The 20,642-nt window shown below is 36.0% G+C and overlaps 1 protein-coding gene across 2 annotated transcripts in view; it reads left to right on the top strand.

Annotated features, from left to right (window-relative positions):
* Stag1 (stromal antigen 1) overlaps positions 1-20,642 on the top strand; it is a 325,347-nt gene that overhangs the window by 71,910 nt on the left and 232,795 nt on the right. The window contains exons 1-3 of one of the 2 annotated variants that reach the window (XM_052718197.1): positions 9,550-9,651; positions 17,199-17,301; positions 18,664-18,727. In XM_052718197.1, the coding sequence (XP_052574157.1) occupies positions 17,210-17,301; positions 18,664-18,727 (156 nt within the window). In that variant the 5' untranslated portion in view covers positions 9,550-9,651; positions 17,199-17,209. Of the gene's footprint in view, positions 1-9,549; positions 9,652-17,198; positions 17,302-18,663; positions 18,728-20,642 lie in introns of those variants that run through there. The other variant, XM_052718205.1, reaches the window with a different exon arrangement.

The following is a 20,642-nucleotide window of genomic DNA, read 5'->3' on the forward strand; positions in this document are numbered from 1 at the left end:
AAAGTTAAATTTCACTGCATGTTTCGTGTGTGTGTGTGTGTGTGTGTGTGTGTGTGTGTGTGTGTGTGTGTGTGTGTGTGTGTTTATGTTTATGTTTATGTTTATATCACACATGTAAGGGTACCTTTGGAGACCAGAAGGTGTTATATACTTTGCAGCTGGTGTTACAGATGGTTGTGAGCTGTCCACCATGGGTCCTGGGAACCAAATTCAGGTTCTGTAGAAGAGCAGCAAGCACTCCTAAACTGAGGCATCTGCCCAGCTCTGTGTTTTTTCTTTTAATATGGTAGTGATTGTTTATGCAGTTCTGAAATACTTTCTATGTGAAAATCATAGGGCTATATGTAATTAATTATTTTGATGAGGGCTACCCTCCATTTTCATGAGTGGGGTGTCATGTATATGCATGTGCATTTTTTTTTTTTCTTGTTGATAGTCTTGGTGCGTTTGGATGTGGACTTGCCAGGTTGATGTCTGGAATCAACTTCAATGGCTTCTTCACTTTATTCTTTGAGGCAAAGTCTCTCAACCAAACCCAGAACTCTCCCAGTAGGGCCGGCTTCCCTAGACAGCTGGCTCCTGGGATCTTCTGTTTTCGCCTTTCAAGACTGGAATTCCAGGCAGGCTACCACTTAGACCAGGCATTTACAAAAGGGTCTAGGAATCCAAACTAATGCTTTAACCACTAAGCCATATCATTTAACCCTGATGACGTTTAAAAACAAGTTTTCTCATAAGTTTTTTTTCCTCTCTCTTTCTCAGAATCTATGTTTTAGTTTAATAACATAGTGGAATATCTTCATATTGTCCATGTGTAATCATTAAACTTGATGGTAGAATTTTCTTAATCAGGCTGTTAATTGCCAGACAGTTTTGATTTATATGAGTAGGTAGATCTGTTAGTAAAATAATGTTATTATTTCCTGTTCCTGTTCCCCCCTCACCCAATCTCTGGAGAGGTTTAGTGGTGCTTTAGGAATTTAGGGGGGAAAAAAACTGAGTTTTAAAACCCATAGCAAAATATTTTTATTAAAGTGTAGGGTAACATTCTTGCAATTTTGATGGACAAATCTGTCAGGTTTTATTTGCAAGCATTTTTTCATGTATGCAGTGTAAGGGCTTTTAGTATAAGGTAAGTTAATATCTTGGGGTTTCATTTTTATTTGTTAGACATTTAAAAAGCTAATTTTTCATTACTTTTTAATTTAGAACAATCTGATCAATCATTTATTTCTGTTCAGTTAGTTTTATGTTTTAAAGATCATAGCTCTTGGCATAGATAATTTTTGTAGGGTTTATACTTAAATACATTTATTTAAACTTAAATCCCAAATTTTACATTTAAAAATAATGAATGCCTATCTATTATACTACTTTAAGTTCTAAGTTGGATTAATAATAAGAGCTTTGAATGAATTTCTTTTCTTTCTATCATAGATCCGAGTATTTCCTTCCTGCAGACATTGGAGTTTTGTTTTCAGCCTGCTTTGGTCTTCATCCTGTATATCATGTCAGATTTTTCTCTTGTCTCTACTTCTCATTTTATCCTGTTCTTCCTTTTTTTTATTATTTTGAATTTGACTTCTGATTTCTGTGTTTTATCAAGATTTGGATCTGTCTCATGAGTGCTTTTTGCCTTTTCTACATTTCTTACAGAGCTGTCCTAGGACTCAAAGTTGCTGTTCATCAGACCCAATTCATCTTTGCCAACAGGCAATAATGAAAGCCACAATCACATGTTTTTCTCCCCTCTCCTCCCCTCCTCTCCCCTCTTTCCAAGACAGGGTCTCATTATGTAGTCCTGGCTGTCCTGGAACTCTTTATGTAGACCAGGTTGACTTCAAACTCAGAGATTCACCTGTTTCTGCCTCCCAAATCCTGGGATTAAAGATGTGTGCCACCCTGCCCAGCTTAAATGATTAAGTTTTAAATTTTATGTGCACGAGTGTTTTGCCTGCATGTATGTCTGTGCACTGCATGCATGCCTGGTGCCCACAAAAGTCAGAAGAGGGTATCTGATCCCCCTCTTACTGGAGTTATAGACAGCTATGAGTCACCATGTGGGTGCAAAGAATTGAACCTAGATTCTTTGGAAGAGTAACTAGTGTTTTTAACTGCTGAGCTGTCTTTCCAGTCCCAAAGATAACTTTTATAATAGTCACATAACTAGCTGTAATGATGAGAAAGTGGTTGCGTTTACAGGATCATTAAAAACAAACTTAATAACCAATTAGCCAATTTTCTCTCTTACTGGTATTATAACCTAAATTGCATGGTAACATATATTAATAGTTGTGTGAGTGTTCCTTGGATCAAACTCAGGGCCTTGTTTATGTAAGAAAGTGCTTTACATTGTATTATATCTCAGCCTATGTCATTTAGTTTTCTCTTTGCTGATTATAAAGCCCCCTTTCTAGGTGTTAGGTACTAACATTGTAATTTTTAGGAATAGAAGTTCTCCCTAAAGATTCATACAACTTTTTAGAGAACTGTAAAGAAATCCCTAAAACTATGTACAAATTTTTATGAACCTAAAATTACTTTAAAAACAAGTCCACAATTAAAAATATATAATTATTAAAAGAGAAGGAATTGAATGTAATTTGTGGTATTTATTGTTTATGAAATAAAAAATACATTATAAGCAAAAGCATGGGAAAGTGTTATAGAATGTATGTACAAGATTGTATGAAACCTAAGTTTGGGATTTAATGCAACTCTTATATTTGAGTAAGACTAGAGCTTTTCATTTGCTCCTATTATAATGGTGTGCATGTAGATTTTAATAGTTACATCCCCCCCGATGAAACACCAAAACCAAAAGCAGCTTGCAGAAGAAAGAGTTTATCTTGGCTTATCGTTTCAGAGGGGTAATAATTCATCATTGCAGAGAGAAGCCATGACAGCAACTGACAGGCATGGCAACAGGAGCAGGAAACTGAGTTAACATTTCAACAACAACAACAAAATCCACACACACACCCCCAAAACCAACAAAACAGAGAGAGTGAACTAGAAAGTAGGGAGAGGCTATACCGTCAAAGCCAGCCTCTGGTGACATATTTCTTACTGCCAGGCTCCAACTCCTAAAGGTTCCATAACTTCCCCAGACAGTACCACCAACTGGGGACTGAGTGTTCAGATATGTGAACCTATGGGGACATTTCTCATAAAACTACTGCAGGGAGGAAGCAGTATGTGCACACACAGGGAAGGAAGCTAGAAGGGGATTTGTTAGAGAAACGTACAGTGAGTGTTAAAATTCTTAAGAGCAGAATAATGGGAGAGGGTCAGCGATAGCTGAGAAGGTAGGAAAACGTTAAAGTTTTGGTGCCATGTATTTGGTAATGAAGTCTCTAAGAAAACTTTAAGAGTGTGGAATGTGAAAGAAAAATGCAGCTAGAGTATGAATGTTCATAAATACTCTAAGATCAGATGTGCTGTGCAGGCAACATTTTGGGTAAGAAATTGAGAAGCTGTTGTGGAGATGCATTTTCAGAGATTAGATATCTAAAGCTTTGGGAAATATTCTTTAGACATGTCTTTTTTGCTTTCAGTATTATGTAATCTGATTCCATTCTTGGATTGTGGAGTGGTATGTGTGTATAAAGTCACATGTGGAGCATTTTCTAAAATTTTCCTCCTCCATTTTGATAGAACTCTCTTGTCTCAGCCCTTGCTTTAACCACTCTGCAAACTTTACTTGATCTTTGAGTGCCATTGATTTAGCTACTCCCACAATTACTGGGAAAGCATCTCTCAGCTGTCTTTTATTTCAAAGTGTACTAACACGCTACTGCAAAAATGTGTTTATAGGGCATGATGTTTTGATGCACATATTAGCAAATCAGGGTAATTAACATATCCATCACCTTAAGCAATTATAGTTTTATTATGGTGATAACATTCAAAATCCTTCAAACCATTTTGAAATGTTCAGTACATTACTGTTAACTATAGTTACCCTACTGTGCATGGTGTAGGCATACCACATTTTCTACATTGACACCTCTATTTATGGACAATTAGGTTAATTGAGTTTAGATATCTTTTTGGCATACTAATTTCATTTCCTTTGGATATGTACTCAGTAGGATGGCTAGATTGTGTAGCAATTTGGTTTTTAATTCTTGTATGTGTGTGCACTGTAGTTTTCCATTACTATACTAATTTACAGCTCCACCACATTCTTTCCCCTCTCCACATCTTTACCAGCACTTCCTTACTTCCTTCTTCCTTCCTTCCTTCCTTCCTTCCTTCCTTCCTTCCTTCCTTCCTTCCTTCCTTCCTTCCTTCCTTCCTTTCTTTGGGGTAGCTATTCTCACTAAAATGAGCTGTGGTAATTTTGATTCACATTTCTCTCTTGAGTAGCATATTTAGTTTTTTATTCAGAAGATGTTTAAGAAGTTTCATTTATGATGATTATAACAGTGAATGCAATGGAAAAAATTATCTGCCCACAGAGAGTTTAATTCATTTAAAAAAAATCACAGTAATTATTCTGTGTTAACAAGACAGCTAAGACATTCTGTGAAAAAGCAAGATGCCTTGCATAAATCTTTGCAAAGATCTTAAAACAGAATTACCTTACCTGTCACTTCCCACCTTTAATCAATAAAAACATCATTCCTTTTTAACAAAGGTGAAAAAATTATCCACATTAAACTTACTGAAACTAGCTCTCTAACCTCTTTGTATTCATTAAGCATTGCTTCATAAATATATAAAGATTGGTGGGTTTTGTTTAGCTTCCTATGTCTTTACAATGTTAACTAAAATAGATTTTTAAATTTGGGAAACAAAAACTAATACTGTTTTAAACTGACTATATCTGATTATCAAGCTAAAGACATTGCAAGAAAACATTATACTTTGATGGTTCTATCAGTCACTGGTCATCCAAAAAAAAACGGAGTTACAAATCTAAAATACAGTAACTTTTTATTTGTTTTTACCCATTGACCCATATCAGTAATCCCGACTTAATGATTTGTGATGACAAATAGGGTTGCTGTTCTTACTCAAGATTTGTTATATATGAAGAGTCCTTTCTTTTTCAATTCTTTGAAGATTCTCCCTGACTTTTGTCAGTTTGGTTATTTCTCTGACTGTTTGTCCTACATTGTGTTCATTGACCATTTTGGATGTTTAAATTTCTGTTTTTACTGACATTTGCAATTTTTTTGTCGTTAAGTCTCCAAATATTTTTTTATTTGTTTTTCTGTGTCTTCTGAAAATGTTTAGAATGTTTGTCTCTTATGTAGAATGTCTGAGATTCTTTAAGGATGATTTTTTTTTTTAATGAAAATGGGCCGCCCATTCATATATAGAGTATATACAGTATGTGTGTGTGTGTGTGTGTGTGTGTGTGTGTGTGTGTGTGTGTGTGTGTGTGTATGTATGTATGTATCTTGTGATGGTTTTCATTGAAAACTAGACATCTTAAATATATTTTAATTCTGTGAATTTCCCCTGTCTGTTGTATGATTTTGTTGATGATGTCGTCTATTGAGGGCTATACCTGTTTATTTTTCTTAAGCGGTTTTTTTAAAACAAAAATTGTCTTTCTTTTATGTGATCAAATGTTAATCTTGATAACCAAATAAGTAATATAATTGGTTTCACTAAAGAACCGAAACCAAAATAAAAAATTACCCTAGGTATTCTTTCTGTGTCCTGTTTATTTGAGGGTCTGCTTTTATCTTCACATTTTACTAGCATAAGCTTTAGCAATTATCCAGAGATGCAAGTCTATTGGCACACAGCTCTGGCTATATCTGCTGCTTGTTTCAGAGACTGTGGCTCCTTGTCTGTCTGTCTCTCTCTCTCTCTTTCCTTTTCTTTCTTTCATTTTTCAAGACAGGGTTTCTCTGGATAATAGCCCAGGATGTCCTGGAACACACTTTGTAGACCATGCCTCTGCCTCTTAAGTACTGGAATTAATGGCATGTGCCACTATCACCAGCTGTCTAATTTTTGCCTAAGAAAATTTATTGGTATGTAAGATAGTCATATAAATCAAACATTTGTTGATAATAAATTATAAAGAAATGTGTTAAAATTTTTTGTATATATAAATTTTTACCATTTTTAAATAGAAAATTAAGTTCATGTGATGAGATGGATCTTTATTTTTATATGATGAATCAAAGCTTAGCTGAAATTCTGATTCTGGGATTAGAGCATCTTTTATGTTTTTAGAGTTAATGGACATTCCACTTTTATAATTATCAGTGATGAGAAATCAACTTCACAGGAATATGTAGTACAGAATAGCAGGATGTTCAGGGCCATTTAAAAACTAGTTGGAAATTCTGCCATAATCCAAAGCCAAAATTCAATTAATGACCTTTAATATTAAATTCAAATCAGCAACTCATGGAGCAAATTTTCAAATTCAGACATAATTCAAGCTGAAGATACACTGATTTGATATTTAAGCTGAGAAATGATGGTAGGAAAAGATTAAATGTCTATTTTCTTTAAACTATTATGTTTTTGTACGAGTACAAAATACTGTTATGTATGGTAAAAAATAATGCAGTTCATAACAATTACAGTCTAGAGTTTGAGCAAAGTTGTTTGAGATAGTGTTGGCATTGCATGCCATGATGGCAGTCCATTACAAAGTGTGTATATTGTATGTGTTCAGGATCAAGGCTACATTGAAGTTATACAGTACAAACATGGGCACATGCTGACAGATATCCCTCAGATTTATTATATGCTTGATTTTGAATTAATTTTCAGTCATTGAAACTTTTCAACTGTTGCCAAATTTTTTACAACCCTACATTCACTTGTGTGACTACCAGATGGGTTATAAGCCATAGTTTAAGAAGCTGGGTCATCTCTTGTCCCATGCAGCTATTTCCGATATATTTAAATCCTTTCAACAGATACCAGGTATAGGAAGCTCTTCAAAATACATATCTACCATTTTTGAGAACAAGATTCTTTTGTTTTTTCTCTTTACACCTGCAACCACACCAAGAAATGGTTCTGCTGTTTCCATTGACGACCTAGTTGAGGGGTCAGGGATACTAGACAGGTAAACAAAGTACATGATTCTTAAAAACTAAATTTAGAAGTGTTTTTTCTTTGTTAGATACCTTTTCTTGTGTTTATGAGATTCAAGATTTTTGTAAAAGCTGTTTTTTGTTTTTGTTTTTGTTTTTGTTTTTTTGACAGGGTTGATCAGTTTTGGTAACTAACTAAAGAATTACTTTATAGGGGAGTTGATATTTTTCATGTTCCTCATTCTGCCACTTTCTATGTTGTTGCTCTTCTATTTTTGTTATTTAGTTTATAAGTCAGGTTAAGCTACTCTGTCAGAATTTTTAAAATGTTCTATTGTCTTCAGGCTTATATAGCTTCCATCAAGAAATCTGCTATAATTCCTATCTCCCCCATTTGGTATGTCATGTTGTCTTGTACATTTAGCTTCCTCTTAAGATTTCTCTTTAGTTAGCTTTTTTTTTTTTTTTTTAAAGATTTATTTATTTATTACGTATACAGTGTTCTATTGGCATGTATCCCTGCCGGCCAGAAGAGGGAGCCAGATCTCATTACAGTTGGTTGTGAGCCACCATATGGGTGCTGGGAATTGAACTCAGGACCTCTGGAAGAACAACTAGTGTTCTTAACCTCTGAGCCATCTCTCCAGCCCCTTTAGTTAGGCTTTAAAGCAAATTTTATACTTTGGAATATTTTGCTTGGAAGTTTTCTGCTTTTAACGTTTTTCTAAAACTATCAGTCCACTGGTGGCACACACCTTTAATCCCAGCACTCAGGAGGCAGAGGCAGGCGAATCTCTCCAAGTTCTATGCCAGCCAGCACTACACAGAGAAACACTGTCTAAAAAAACAAAACAAAACAAAACAAAAAAGAAAGCATTGTTTTTAAAAGTTCTCTTCTGTGTTACCTGTTAACGTTTCCTTGGCCTTGTCTGGGGACTTCAGTTATAGGCTTATTATTCTGTTTGCTTTTGTATTATGGTCTTTTGTGACTTTGTCTTGCTCTTTCTTTCTTTCTTTCTTTCTTTCTTTCTTTCTTTCTTTCTTTCTTTCTTTCCTTCCTTCCTTCCTTCCTTCCTTCCTTCCTTCCTTCCTTCCTTCCTTCCTTTCTTCTTTTCTTTCTTTTAGGATTTCTGTCCTGGATCTCGCTCTGTAGCCCAGGCTGGCCTTGAACTCACAGAGATCCACCTGTCTCTGCCTCCTGAGTGCTGGGATTAAAGGTGTGCACCATCACCACCTGGCTCTCTGTCTTGTTCTTAGTCTTGTGTTTGTTCTTTTTTTAGTCAGACTTTTTTTTTTTTTTTTTTTTTTTTTTTTTTTTTTTTTTTTTTTCAGAGCAGTGTTAGGTTTACAGTGAATTTTTGGGAAAGTACAGGAAACTACTGTTAGGTACCCTATGCCTACACATGCTTCCCTTTCCCTACACGTGTTGCCTCAGAGTGGCACACTTCTTAAAACTGTCTATTCTGTTGTATTGATACTTGCCATTAACATCCACAGCCTGTTCTTCATTATGTTGATATTAAATGTCACATGGATTTCGACAAATGTACATGGTATTTATCCACTATTTAGAAATGTTTCACTACACTAAAATCACTGTGTGCTCTGCCTGGTCATTCCGTCTGCACCCCCTAGTTTCTGACAGTCATCAGTCACCATAGTTTTACCTTCTCTACAATGTTACACAACCAGAGTTCTGTAATAATGCAGCCTTTTGGGGTGGCTTCTTTTTGTTCATTTCATTTCATAACTTGGTGGATCAATTACTTCCTACATCAAATAATATTAGGGTACTGAGCTTGTTTTTCGACTCACCTTCTAAAATACTTCTCGGTTGCTTCCAAGTTTGAGTACTCAGGAATAAAGGTATGTAGCACGAATTGTTAGAAGATCTTACTAATAAAATCAAACCTAAAGCCAGGTATTGGGGTGAATACTGGAAGATCAGAGAAGCAGAACAAGCCATAGCTTCCTCACCTCAACAGTTCCTCAGCTGATCCTGTTTCTTCAGACTGGATGCTTCTCAGCTGAACTGTGCTGCTCTAAAGCCTAAAAGCTTAACCAGCCTAGTTCCTGGTTTTCACACCTTATATACCTTTCTGCTTTCTGCCCTCACTTCCTGGGATTAAAGGCTTACTTCCTGGGATTAAAGGCTTACTTCTTGGGACTAAAGGCGTGAGTCACCGTGCCTGGCTGTTTCCATTGTGGCTTTAAATTCACAGAGATCCAGATGGATCTCTGCCTCCCGAGTGATAGGATTAAAGGCGTGTGCGCCACCATTTTCTGGCCTCTATATCTAGTGGCTGTTCTGTTCTCTGACCCCAGATAAGTTTATTAGGGCACACAATATTTTGGGGAACACAATACCACCACAAAGGTATAATAAACATCCTTGTCTAAGCTTCTCTGTGAATGTAAGATTTTAACTACTTTGGTCATCTATTAAATAGTGTGGTCATAGTTGCTGTTGATTGATGTATCATGGTATATTCATTTTATTTAAAAATAATTCTTTTTTTTAAATTAACAGGTGTGCCTTTGAGATTGCATAACAAGTTAGAATTATATAGAAATTTCTGTATTGTGGAATAACCTCTCCAGCAATGATAACTTCAGAGTTACCAGTGTTGCAGTAAGTATTAAAATTTTCTTTTCCTTTTAAAGAACTATGAGTGTAACATCACAGGGTTCTGATGAGATATATCAAATGTGTTCTGTTATTGAGACAATATATTTGAAATCTAAATATTCAGGTATGTGATTACTCTGACCATCCATGACATTGGAATGGCAGCATGTTTATTGACATTGAACAAAGCAGATATTAATGTTATTATATCTGGAGTCAGCCGTTATAACCCTCATGTGGCATGCTATTTTAGCAATTAAATTGGATCAGAGCTGTACTTATTTCCTAGATACTGATTCCAGTTTATTTGTGGTATATGCTATGATAGTAACTCTACTGTCTGCAAAGCCCAAGATACTTGGTCTCACTATTTATGTATGTATGTATGTATCTATCTATCTATCTATTTATCTATATTTATTTGCCTTTGTCCTATATTGTACTTTTTCTATACACTTATTTTAATTCATTCCTTTCATTAAGATTCCTTCTTTTATATTAAGATTGTGATTGCTGCCAGGCGGTGGTGGCGCACGCCTTTAATCCCAGCACTTGGGAGGCAGAGGCATGCGGATCTCTGTGAGTTCAAGGCCAGCCTGGTCTCCAAAGTGAGTTCCAGGAAAGGCGCAAAGCTACACAGAGAAACCCTGTCTTGAAAAACCAAAAAAAAAAAAAAGATTGTGATTGCTGAGGCATTCTGGTTTCTAGAAGGATCTCAGGGAATATCAGTTGTTGTGTGAGTGTGATACATCATTAGATTTGTTGTATTCGTTGGACAGACTTGGAGTTTGAGATTATTATGAAATTTCTAGAAAATGTCACAGGCATACACAGGTATTGTTTCTTTTATCATTTGCATCAAGATGTAAATTGAGGATCCTTATACTTTGATCTATTGGATAATGGTAATTTAGCTACAATAAAAGGATTATTAGTTTAAACAGTTATTTCTTTGATTATAGTTTAGTTACAAATGTCTTTTCCACGAGATAGTCTTCTGGTTGCTCTCCTGGAAGCTTTAAGACACAAAGCTTTCCATGTGCATTTTCTTGTTTGACAGATCAATAATACTTTATAAAATTTGTGAACTATAGAAGATAAAATTTAATTATTTTCTATGTACTTGCTCCATTTCTCTTTACTCCTTATTTTGGACATACTGGATTCTGAGGTCCCTGCATAGTCTTTTATTTCTTTGCTTTGTTCTTAATAACTCTTGTTCTCACTCATCCTGCTCACTATCTATTTATGCAAAACACCTATGAATCTTTAAAATTAAGATAGATGTTCCCCTGTGCTCTTAATTTTTCATTTTTTTTTTTTTTTCGAGACAGGGTTTCTCTGTGTAGCTTTTCGCCTTTCCTGGGACTCTCTTGGTAGCCCAGGTTGGCCTCGAACTCACAGAGATCCACCTGGCTCTGCCTCCCGAGTGCTGGGATTAAAGGCGTGCGCCACCACCGCCCGGCCTTAATTTTTCATTTTTTCCCCTAGCATTGTATTGCACATAATGTTCCTTGCCACTTCCTAAATTAATAAGCTTTTCTATCATATTGTTGTATGCCTTGCTTGTAGCATATTTACTGGATATTAAACAGGCCCTCACATTAATACTTGATAAAATTTGAAACAGGCTTATTTGAATATATTTGTAGTTAAAGAGATTGAGAATTAATATTTAGTATTAGGGATTATACTTTGTTACTGAAAAATTCCACAAAATTGTAAATCTGTAATATGTTTATGGGCACTGCATAGTAATCTGAGAGCTGGGTGAATTAGCTTTGGTTGAATAAGCCAGCTGGAGAGAGTATTCTTCGTTGAGATTAATAAACCTTTTGAGAGTATATACTTGTCTGTGATCTTTGTGGTTTTATTTACTTTATTATTTTTGCTTAATCTACTCATATGTCTAGTTATGTCTCCTATTGTGGTAACTTTGTATCAATGATAAAAATGCCTAAATCAATCAGTTTAGAAGGATTTTTCCCCATGTCCAATTTCAAAGGTTTTACTTGGGATCAGTTGACCTTATTGCCTATGTGACCTTTATGCCTGTGGTAAGGCACTTTATCATAGTAAGGGGGTACAGGGTAAAGCGTTCTGCTTACTTCTTCATGGCTGGGGAACAGAAAGGGAAAGGGAATGCAGTCCCAGAATCCCCTTCATCGATATGCCTCTATTAGACTTCACTTCTTAAAGGTCCCACTGTCTCTCATTAGTGCCATAGGGTGTTGACCACATCTTTAAGATATAAGATGTTGGAAGACACTCAAATCACAGAATTATTCTTCTGCCTCCACATGCTCAGGCCCATCTTATAATGCAAAATGATTGTAATCCCTTTTCAATAGTCTGCAGAGGTGTGCATGTTCCAGAATTGCCCTTGTCCAGATTCAAAACCGCTTATGACATATAAGACAAAATCAGTTGTAAGCCAAAAAGCATATTTCCCTACTTCCAAGATACAGTACCATAAGGAAAATTCCTATTCTCAAAGGGACAAACAGGAAAACAAAAAGGATAAATTAAACCAAATCAAGACTAAAACCCAGCAGCAAAACATTAAATCCTATAGCTCTGTTTGTAATTCAGAGCACCATGGTGGTGTATTATAGACCCCAAAGAGCTTGGACAGTGCTGTCTTTATGGCCATTCTTTTGTGCTGATTTTGCTGGACCTGGAGCTGCTTCTGTGATCCTAGCGTCTCTGACTTTATGCTGTCTCCATTATGGCTTCTGCCTCAGCCTCACAACTTCCCTCACCACCTTGCCACTGATGCTTACAGGATTATGAACCTGATTTACTCAGTTTGACTTTCTGGTATTCTTTTGAAATCTCCTTGGAAGCCTCTATGACCCTAGACCTTATTTTTGCATACTAGCAAATCCAGACTTGGTGATTGATGGCAGGATCTACCACCAATGCAACTGTACTCAATTTCCTAGGTGGCTCTCTGTAAGCTGAGCATAGCAAATGGAGTTTTCTCAAAGAAATATCTCCCTAGGTTCTCTTGTAACACCTGTGCAGTTGTGATGGTTGAGGTCTTACTGATTCCTGAGATGCAGGACAGCACTTTTTGCTGTTTCATTGCAGGCCCCTTGCTTTCTTACAGTGGTGGCACTAGCAACCTCAGCCACACTCTCTTTGGTAGTACTTTAGCCACGTTCTTTTTTTCATGGAAATGCCCCATTTTTCAAATCCTTCCTGCTCTGTAGTGTTTTGCTCTCAATTATTATTGTAAGTTCGGTGAAAAGAAGCCAGCAATATCCATACTGCTTCCTTGGTGCTTTGCTGCATTTACTTCCTCCACCAGAGGAAGCCCCCCCTTTTTTTTTTTAAATTCAAGCTTAAATTTTTATTTGTGTAGTAATAGTGATTGAATAGTGAGAGAATAGGAAAGAGAGAATAGGCTACCATACAGATTAACTCTACTGTATTCTTGACTTACTTAGATACTATAATTGCTGATGAATTTGTCTATTCTTAGTGTTGTTAATTATTAAGCAATGTCAAACATTATCCATTACTATATATTTATATTCTGTAATGACCTAGCTCTGGATAGATATAGTATGTAGAACAGACTCATGCCTTGTTGTCATTACATTTATAGTATTAATGAACTAACCACAAATACATAGTTATTGAGGCTATGAAGGAAATGTTGGCTATATTATGAAAAATTTAACAATTTAGGGGTTAGGCAGTACTGGGAAGTGAACTTAGATCCTCACACATGCTAGACAAGCATTCTACTACTGAGCACCAGTCCTAGCCCTAACTTCTTTATTTAATAAATTTTCTAAGAAAAAGATAGTTGAACTGAGGTTTGAAGTGGGAGGAGTGCTGGGGGAAGAAGGGAGTTCTAGACTGAGGAAATGGAATTTTTAGAGACCCTTAAGTAGGAGGAAGCATGGTATATTGAGACATCTGATACAAAGCCTTTCTCCTCTAAATTTTGTTTTTATGTTTGAAAATTGCGGTACATGGAAGTAGGCTTGTGAGTAGAGAGAAATAACAATCACAAGAGACCTCCAAGTTATGTTAAGAATTGTATCCCTCTTCTCCTCTAGCTGTGGGAAACAACAGAGGTTTCAGGGTGAAGAGAACATAAGATACATATAATTAAAAAATAACTGTGAGTACAGTGTAGTAATTACAGGAGTAGAAAGATCAACACTAGCAAGATGTGTTAGATGTGCCAGAGTCTAGTAGTACACTTGAATATATACGAGTCTTAAAAGTTACTACGTGTCTTTTAAGAAAAAGCCTACTAACCCCTGATTATTCTTCACAACAGTATTTATATTCTAAATATATCTGGCATATTTCAAATACCAGATTGCCTTTGGAGATTTGGAAGTAGTGGTGAGCAGTGTGATGTGAGAATGTCACTAGCAGTGGTGTATAGACTTGTGTACACATGGGAATGTGTAGAATAGCTTGCACAGGGGAGAGGGTAGAGATAGGGAGATAAAGTGAGGTGTTCCCCCCCTTTTTAATGATCATGGTAGTAATGGAACAAATGTGAGACCACTATTTTTATTTTTCTCCCCAACTCCCGCCAGATCCTTCCCCTTCCCCCACATTCATGTTGCTTTCTGGTAAGAGACTGTTATACTGAAAAATTCATGTTTGTAGGAGGTACAATGGAGTAATAAAATTTTATGAATCTGAATAATAGGATAATCCTGAAGACACTAAATTTTATATTAATTTTAATGTGTACTAACTGAAAATAAGTTGACTAATACCTTTTCTGTAAACAAAGATCTAGAAGAAAGTCTCATTGGGCTTCATTTGAGTCGTGCTATTTAGTGAATTTGAGGTGGCTTTTAAAGAAGTATTTTAAAGCACTTAGAGCATTGTAAAGAAGCATTTCACTCATGCAAGTTAATAATCTTGAATAAAAGATTTGGAATGTGGTCAAGTGTTCTGTTAAGGCATTAAAATTATTTATATAGAAGCTGCATATTATGTGTAAGATCTCCAAAGGAATGTAATGCAATAAAAATGGCAGAATAACACACATTAAGAATTGAACTTTAAGGAAGGAATCAATACAAAGAGGGAACCAAGACTCAGAAGAGTATTAATGAAGTAAATTGAGAAGTTTGTGAGTTGGACTTACTATTGGATGTGCATCCTTCTTGTTAATTTATTTTCAGTTTTCTTTAGACTTTTAAAAATGTTGTTGAGGTAGCCGGGCGGTGGTGGTGCACGCCTTTAATCCCAGCACTCGGGAGGCAGAGCCAGGCGGATCTCTGTGAGTTCGAGGCCAGCCTGGGCTACCAAGTGAGTTCCAGGAGAGGCGCAAAGCTATACTGAGAAACCCTGTCTCGAAAAACCAAAAAAAAAAAAAATGTTGTTGAGGTATAATTTAGTGCTGTGTTGTTTAGTCAGAATCAGAGCCTAGAATATATATGAATTCTGTAAGCCAATTTAGTACAATACAGCCATTATAGAAAGTTAAATTATTTAAACTTAAAATGAAGTAAATCAGTGTCTGGGATGATGGCTTAGAGGTTAAATACAGGTATTCACAGACAAGAGTACTGTGGGGTGAACATACATGCGTGTATAACACACACACACACACATACACATACACATATGTGTATATGTGTATATATATATGCAGTAAAAAAAGTAAATGAGCTGGGCAGTGGTGGCACATGCCTTTAATCCCAGCACTCTGGAGGCAGAGGCAGGCGGATCTCTGTGAGTTCGAGGCCAGCCTGGGCTACAGAGCGAGTTCCAGGACAGGCTCCAAAGCTACACAGAGAAACCCTGTCTCGAAAAACAAAAACAAAAACAAAAGTAAATGAAATAAATAACATTAAGATAGAATGTTCAAAATGTACTATTTTGCAATTTAAACATTTATTGTTGTTACCTTGAGGTTGTTATTTTTACCTTATGTATGTGGTATAAATGGATTTTCTTTTTTCCTATATTTGGAAATAGTTTTAATGATGTGCTGTTTATCACTATCTAGTGATTGCATGTTGATGGTTTGAAATTGGTTATAGGGAGACTATACCTCGAAAACAAGCAAATGCTACATGTAATGATTTCATTTGTTAACTGTACATTTAAGAGAATGATAAATTGTTACTAATGTGGATTAAACTTAAGGTTCTTCAGGTAGTCAGTTTCAATAGCTTTCAAAGTTGGAAATACTCTTCCAGTATTGAAAACTATTATCTGATTCAGCAAAGAAGTCACTCAGAGCATTGACTACCAAGCAAAGTTCTAACAGGTGTCTCTTTTATTGCTCTAATCTTATTCATTAAAAAGAACGCTAATAGAGTTTGACAAAAATAGCTATTTTGTGACCTTAAGTTGGCTGCATGGAATGAAGAGGATTGTATTTTTAATTATTATTCATCATTTTTGTGCTATGGATCTTTCAGGGACTGCCCTCCCTTCCTGCAAGGGTTTCTCTACGTTGCTCTGGCTGTCCTGAAACTTGCTCTGTAGACCAGGAAGTCCTCAGACTCACAGAGATTTGCCTGTCTCTGCCTCCTGAGTGCTGGGATTAAAGGCGTGCGCCACCACCACCCAGCTTCAGATGCTTTTTTTTTTCTTTTTTAAACATAATTTTTATAGATTCTTAGGGAATTTCATATCATGCCCCCCAATCTCACTCACCTCCCAGGCCCACCCTATCTGTATTTCACCCTTGTAGTGCCCTCCCAAAGCAAAATTAGAAGCACAAACAAAAATATTAATTAAAACAAAACAACAACTAAAAAGCAAAACAAACAAAAATCCACTTCACTCCCCTGTCTTTGCCACCTCTCCATCACCTTTTCATCTGTCTTAGTGGCACTGGGCTGCTGTATATCATGCAGTGTACTCGTGTCCAAACAGCTTTATTTGCAAATGTTCATTGTGTAATGAGTTGTTGGCTAGGTTCCAGGCCTCTGGCTTCAGGTATACCATCAATACTGGACCCTCATCAAAACTCCTCTTGGATATCCTGCTGTTGCCAGAGTTCATGGATATCCCGTGGCTATGGTTTCACAGGACCAGTCCCTTCATGTGCTCATAGATGGGGTAGATTTGGGGGTGGACCAACTCAAAGCCCTAAATGTGTGCCTAGATGGTAGCTGAGTTGGTTAGTCAAGGTCACTGGGACCATCCTCCTCAGGCAGGGGGTGGAACCAGCTCTCCCATGTTGATGGTGAGGGGTGATGCTATTCTTTTAAAGAGCCAAATGATAAGCATTTACTAGTGTACTGCCCTCCATGATTTTATAAATTCCTCTCAAGCCGTTTTTTAATCCTGAAGAATTAGTCTTGCACTCATATTTTATATTTTATAGAGCAACTGTCATTTCCACATTTTTTTTTTTTAGGGATAAATTTTATTCGGTGCTATGTGACAGTAGATAAGGAGTGTGTGTATTTTGGTTTACTGAAGTTTATGAAAATAGAAATATTAACTGCTGCTGTCAGTGATCCTAGGTAAGGGAAATAGTTGAACTGAACTGCATTGTATTTATTTTATTAATTTGTTCACTACAATGATCTGGCATTTTCTAGGGATTCAACTAATGAAACTACTGCCCATTCTGATGCTGGCAGCGAACTTGAAGAAACAGAGGTCAAAGGAAAACGAAAAAGGGGTCGTCCTGGCCGGCCTCCAGTATGTATTATATTTGTCTTTGTGCTTCATTGCTTTCCCATAAATAAGCTTGGTAGAAGTTGTTTGTCAGTTCTAGTATTAATGCTGTTAATATTTTATGGTTTTTATTCCATTGACACAACAGAGATTCATGGGAACTTTGCTTTGGCTTAGCAGTGTCAGAGAAGGTAAATTTGTCGCACCTTTGTTGTCTATACTTGAAAGCACAAAGGAAATGTTGAATAAAGTTCAGTTAAGACATACTGCTTTTCTCACTTAACTTTTTTTTGTAGCTCCTAAATGTGAATTTTAATAATAATATTTTAAAGCTTGAGGCACGTTTTAATAAACAGTCTTAATGATTCATGAGTTGAAAAGTTTAGAAGAGTTCAAGGTGACCTTACTTTGAGGGGTATCTTTATAAAATCTATGAGTTTCAGTTACTATTTAAGCATAATAAACTTTGAAAGATAGTAACAATATATCAAGATTTACTGTTCTCATTCATCTATGATCTGATTTGCTATTGTACTAATGTTTTTCTTCTTATGAAAGCTCTCATGAAAAATCCTAGCTTTCTTTATAGAAGACATAGTAGAATAAGCTTTCCTATATTTTCGTTACTGAGCTTCAAAAATTATTCAGTATGACTAGTCTTGTTTCATTTCTCCACCTATGATATTTTTTAAGGTCAATCTAGACATTATTCCTTCTGTAACCATTTCAGTTGGTGTGTCTTTGTATTCAAACCAACTGTCCTATCTTCTCATTTCACAATCAGCATAGAAAGCTTTTTTTTTTTTATTATCAAAAGGTGTGATGAGGCTTTCTTCCCACCAAAAACAAACCATCACTGGGTAGCATTAATTACCATCTAGGTGTTGTGTAAGGTGCTTTACTTTTGTGATGGTGTCCAATGTCAATGTTTAGTTCTCAGTCTCCAATATTTTTATCTCCCACTCCCCACCCCCGCTCCAATGTCCTTCTCAGGTCCTCCCTGTTTGTTTTCCCATGCCTTTGACCAACTGCATGTATGAGATTCTCCCAACCTACCCCTTGGATTTGATAAATTTAGTTGAATACCTCACAGAATTTAGGGAAACTATTTTAACAGTCTGTTATCAGTATTGCCGCTAAAGAGAGAAATTGATGGGGCAAAGTATGAGAGAAGGGTTAAAGACATTCAATGCCAATTCATTTGTGTCATCCTCCAGGAACTTTATCCTATTCAGCTATATGGAATCCCTTTGAACCCTGTTCTTTGGGCATATTGTGGAAACACCCTCATACATAGTGTCTTTAGATCAAATGGGGAAACTCAGCAAGACTTGTACGCATTAGCATTCTTCTTGTCCTTACTTTGTATGTCATTCCTCTCTCCAGTGTATGGAGCAAGAACTTTCTGTGTTATGAGGAGGATCTTAGGAGCTTCTTTTGGGCAAGATGGGTAATACACTTTTTAAATTTTTCTTTATTTGCTAGGTCCAAGAGAGGAAAGTGAGGAAAAATTAGGGGTTTTATGACTAGCCTTAGGAATCAACTTACAGCTTGTAATAAGTGAAAACAAAAATATAAAATATCATAATTACAAAAGCAAACACATAAGGAATCTCCCTCACTTAGTATCATCACTCTTAAGATAATATTATCCTCAAGTAATTTTACAGTTTATAATCATTTCATAGCTGGTATAAATTTTAGAAATAGAGTGTGTTAGGTATACTCATAATGCAAATAGAATCCACCCATTATAATTTATGGTTATGATGTTTGTCTTAGTCAGTGTTCTATTGCTATGAAGAGAGACCATGACCAAGGCAACTCATATGAAAGAAAGCATTTAATTGGGACTGGCCTACAGTTTAGAAGTTTGGTCCATTATCATTATGGTGGAAAGTGTGGTGGCACATAGGCAGACATGGTGCTGGAGACATAGGTGAGAGTTCTACATCCTGATTTCCAGGCAGCCCAAGAAGAGAGACCACTGGGCCTTGCCTGGACCTTTGAAAACTCAAACCCTTCGTCCAGTGACAAACTTCTTCCAGTAAGGCCAGACCTACTCCAAACAAGGCTATACCTCTTAATCCTTCTCTAATGCCATTCTGTGATGACTAAGCATTCCAGTATATGGAGCCCATGAAGGCCATTCTTACTCAAAGCAGCACCACAGTGTTTAATCACTTGTTTATGTAGGAAGATAGGTAGGTCTTTCTTAGTGAGTTAGTGAACATGACTTTTTGAATGTAGTTGTTATATCTCTTTTACCAGAATTATTATTTTAGGGCCAACCTTATAACAAAACATGGGAGAAGGTGTCTTTCATTTGACTGTGGCCTTGCTTCCACTTGCTGTATACTTTGTAACTATATGACCTTTATTTAAAGGGTAAAAATTGTAGAGAAAGACATGCACTGTAATCTTTCTAATTCTTGTTCATTTGAAGAAGTGTTCGTTCCTATAGCTTTCCTTATACAAACATTTTGAGAAGAGTGAAAGAACCTCATAATTAGTATAAGATTGTTTCAGTTTCTCATGCATGCTACCCTGTGAATATTTCGAGAATACAGGCAGGTTGCCTTGCTTTTCTGGGATTCATGGGAATTTGTTCTCCAATGAAAAAGTTTCAGATTAAAGACTGCTTGTATCATTTTCCTTCAAGATAATCATTGTGCAGTATTATTTTAATTTTGATGTGTATACAGCTAAGCCTCTGCAGTATGCTTTTTGTAATTTAAAAGTTTTGTATATCTAGATGATTAATTCTTTTGTTGTGCCATATATGACTGGAGTTTTTATGGAACTGCTACTACCAATCTCATAGGTAAATAATTCAGATTTATTCTGTGGTTATTTGAATGATGCTATTTGAATTATATCAAAGATAACTTATTTTCAAGAATGATAAGACATTTTCTATTAACCATCTCTGTTTTGAGTGGTCTCAAATTTTGGTTGATACACTTTTTAAAAACTATTTTATTCATTACATTTTCCATTATTTCTGGTGTTTTTTTGTTGTTTAATTTTTTAAAATTTGTGTGTAGGTGTGTGTGCACGTTCATGGGTGTCCTCTTTTATGTATGCATATAAGCATGTTTGTGGAGGTCAGAGGTCAAATTACAGTAGTCAGTTCTCTCCTTCTACTGTCTGAGTTCCAGGAATGAAATTCAGAGGTCAGGCTTAAAAGAAAGTTTTGTTTGCTTGTTTGTTTGTTTGTTTTACCTGCTGAGACTTCTTGCCAGCCCATTTTATTTCTTTTTGAAAACATTAATTGGTATATAATAACCTTACATGTTTATGGGGATAAAATATGACACTTTCTTTTTGTATGTGGGTGTGATTTATGTACATTGTGTGAATGA

This window comes from Peromyscus californicus, unplaced genomic scaffold (assembly GCF_007827085.1).
Source record: "Peromyscus californicus insignis strain IS unplaced genomic scaffold, ASM782708v3 Scaffold_11__1_contigs__length_118956290, whole genome shotgun sequence".
NCBI lineage: Eukaryota > Metazoa > Chordata > Mammalia > Rodentia > Cricetidae > Peromyscus > Peromyscus californicus.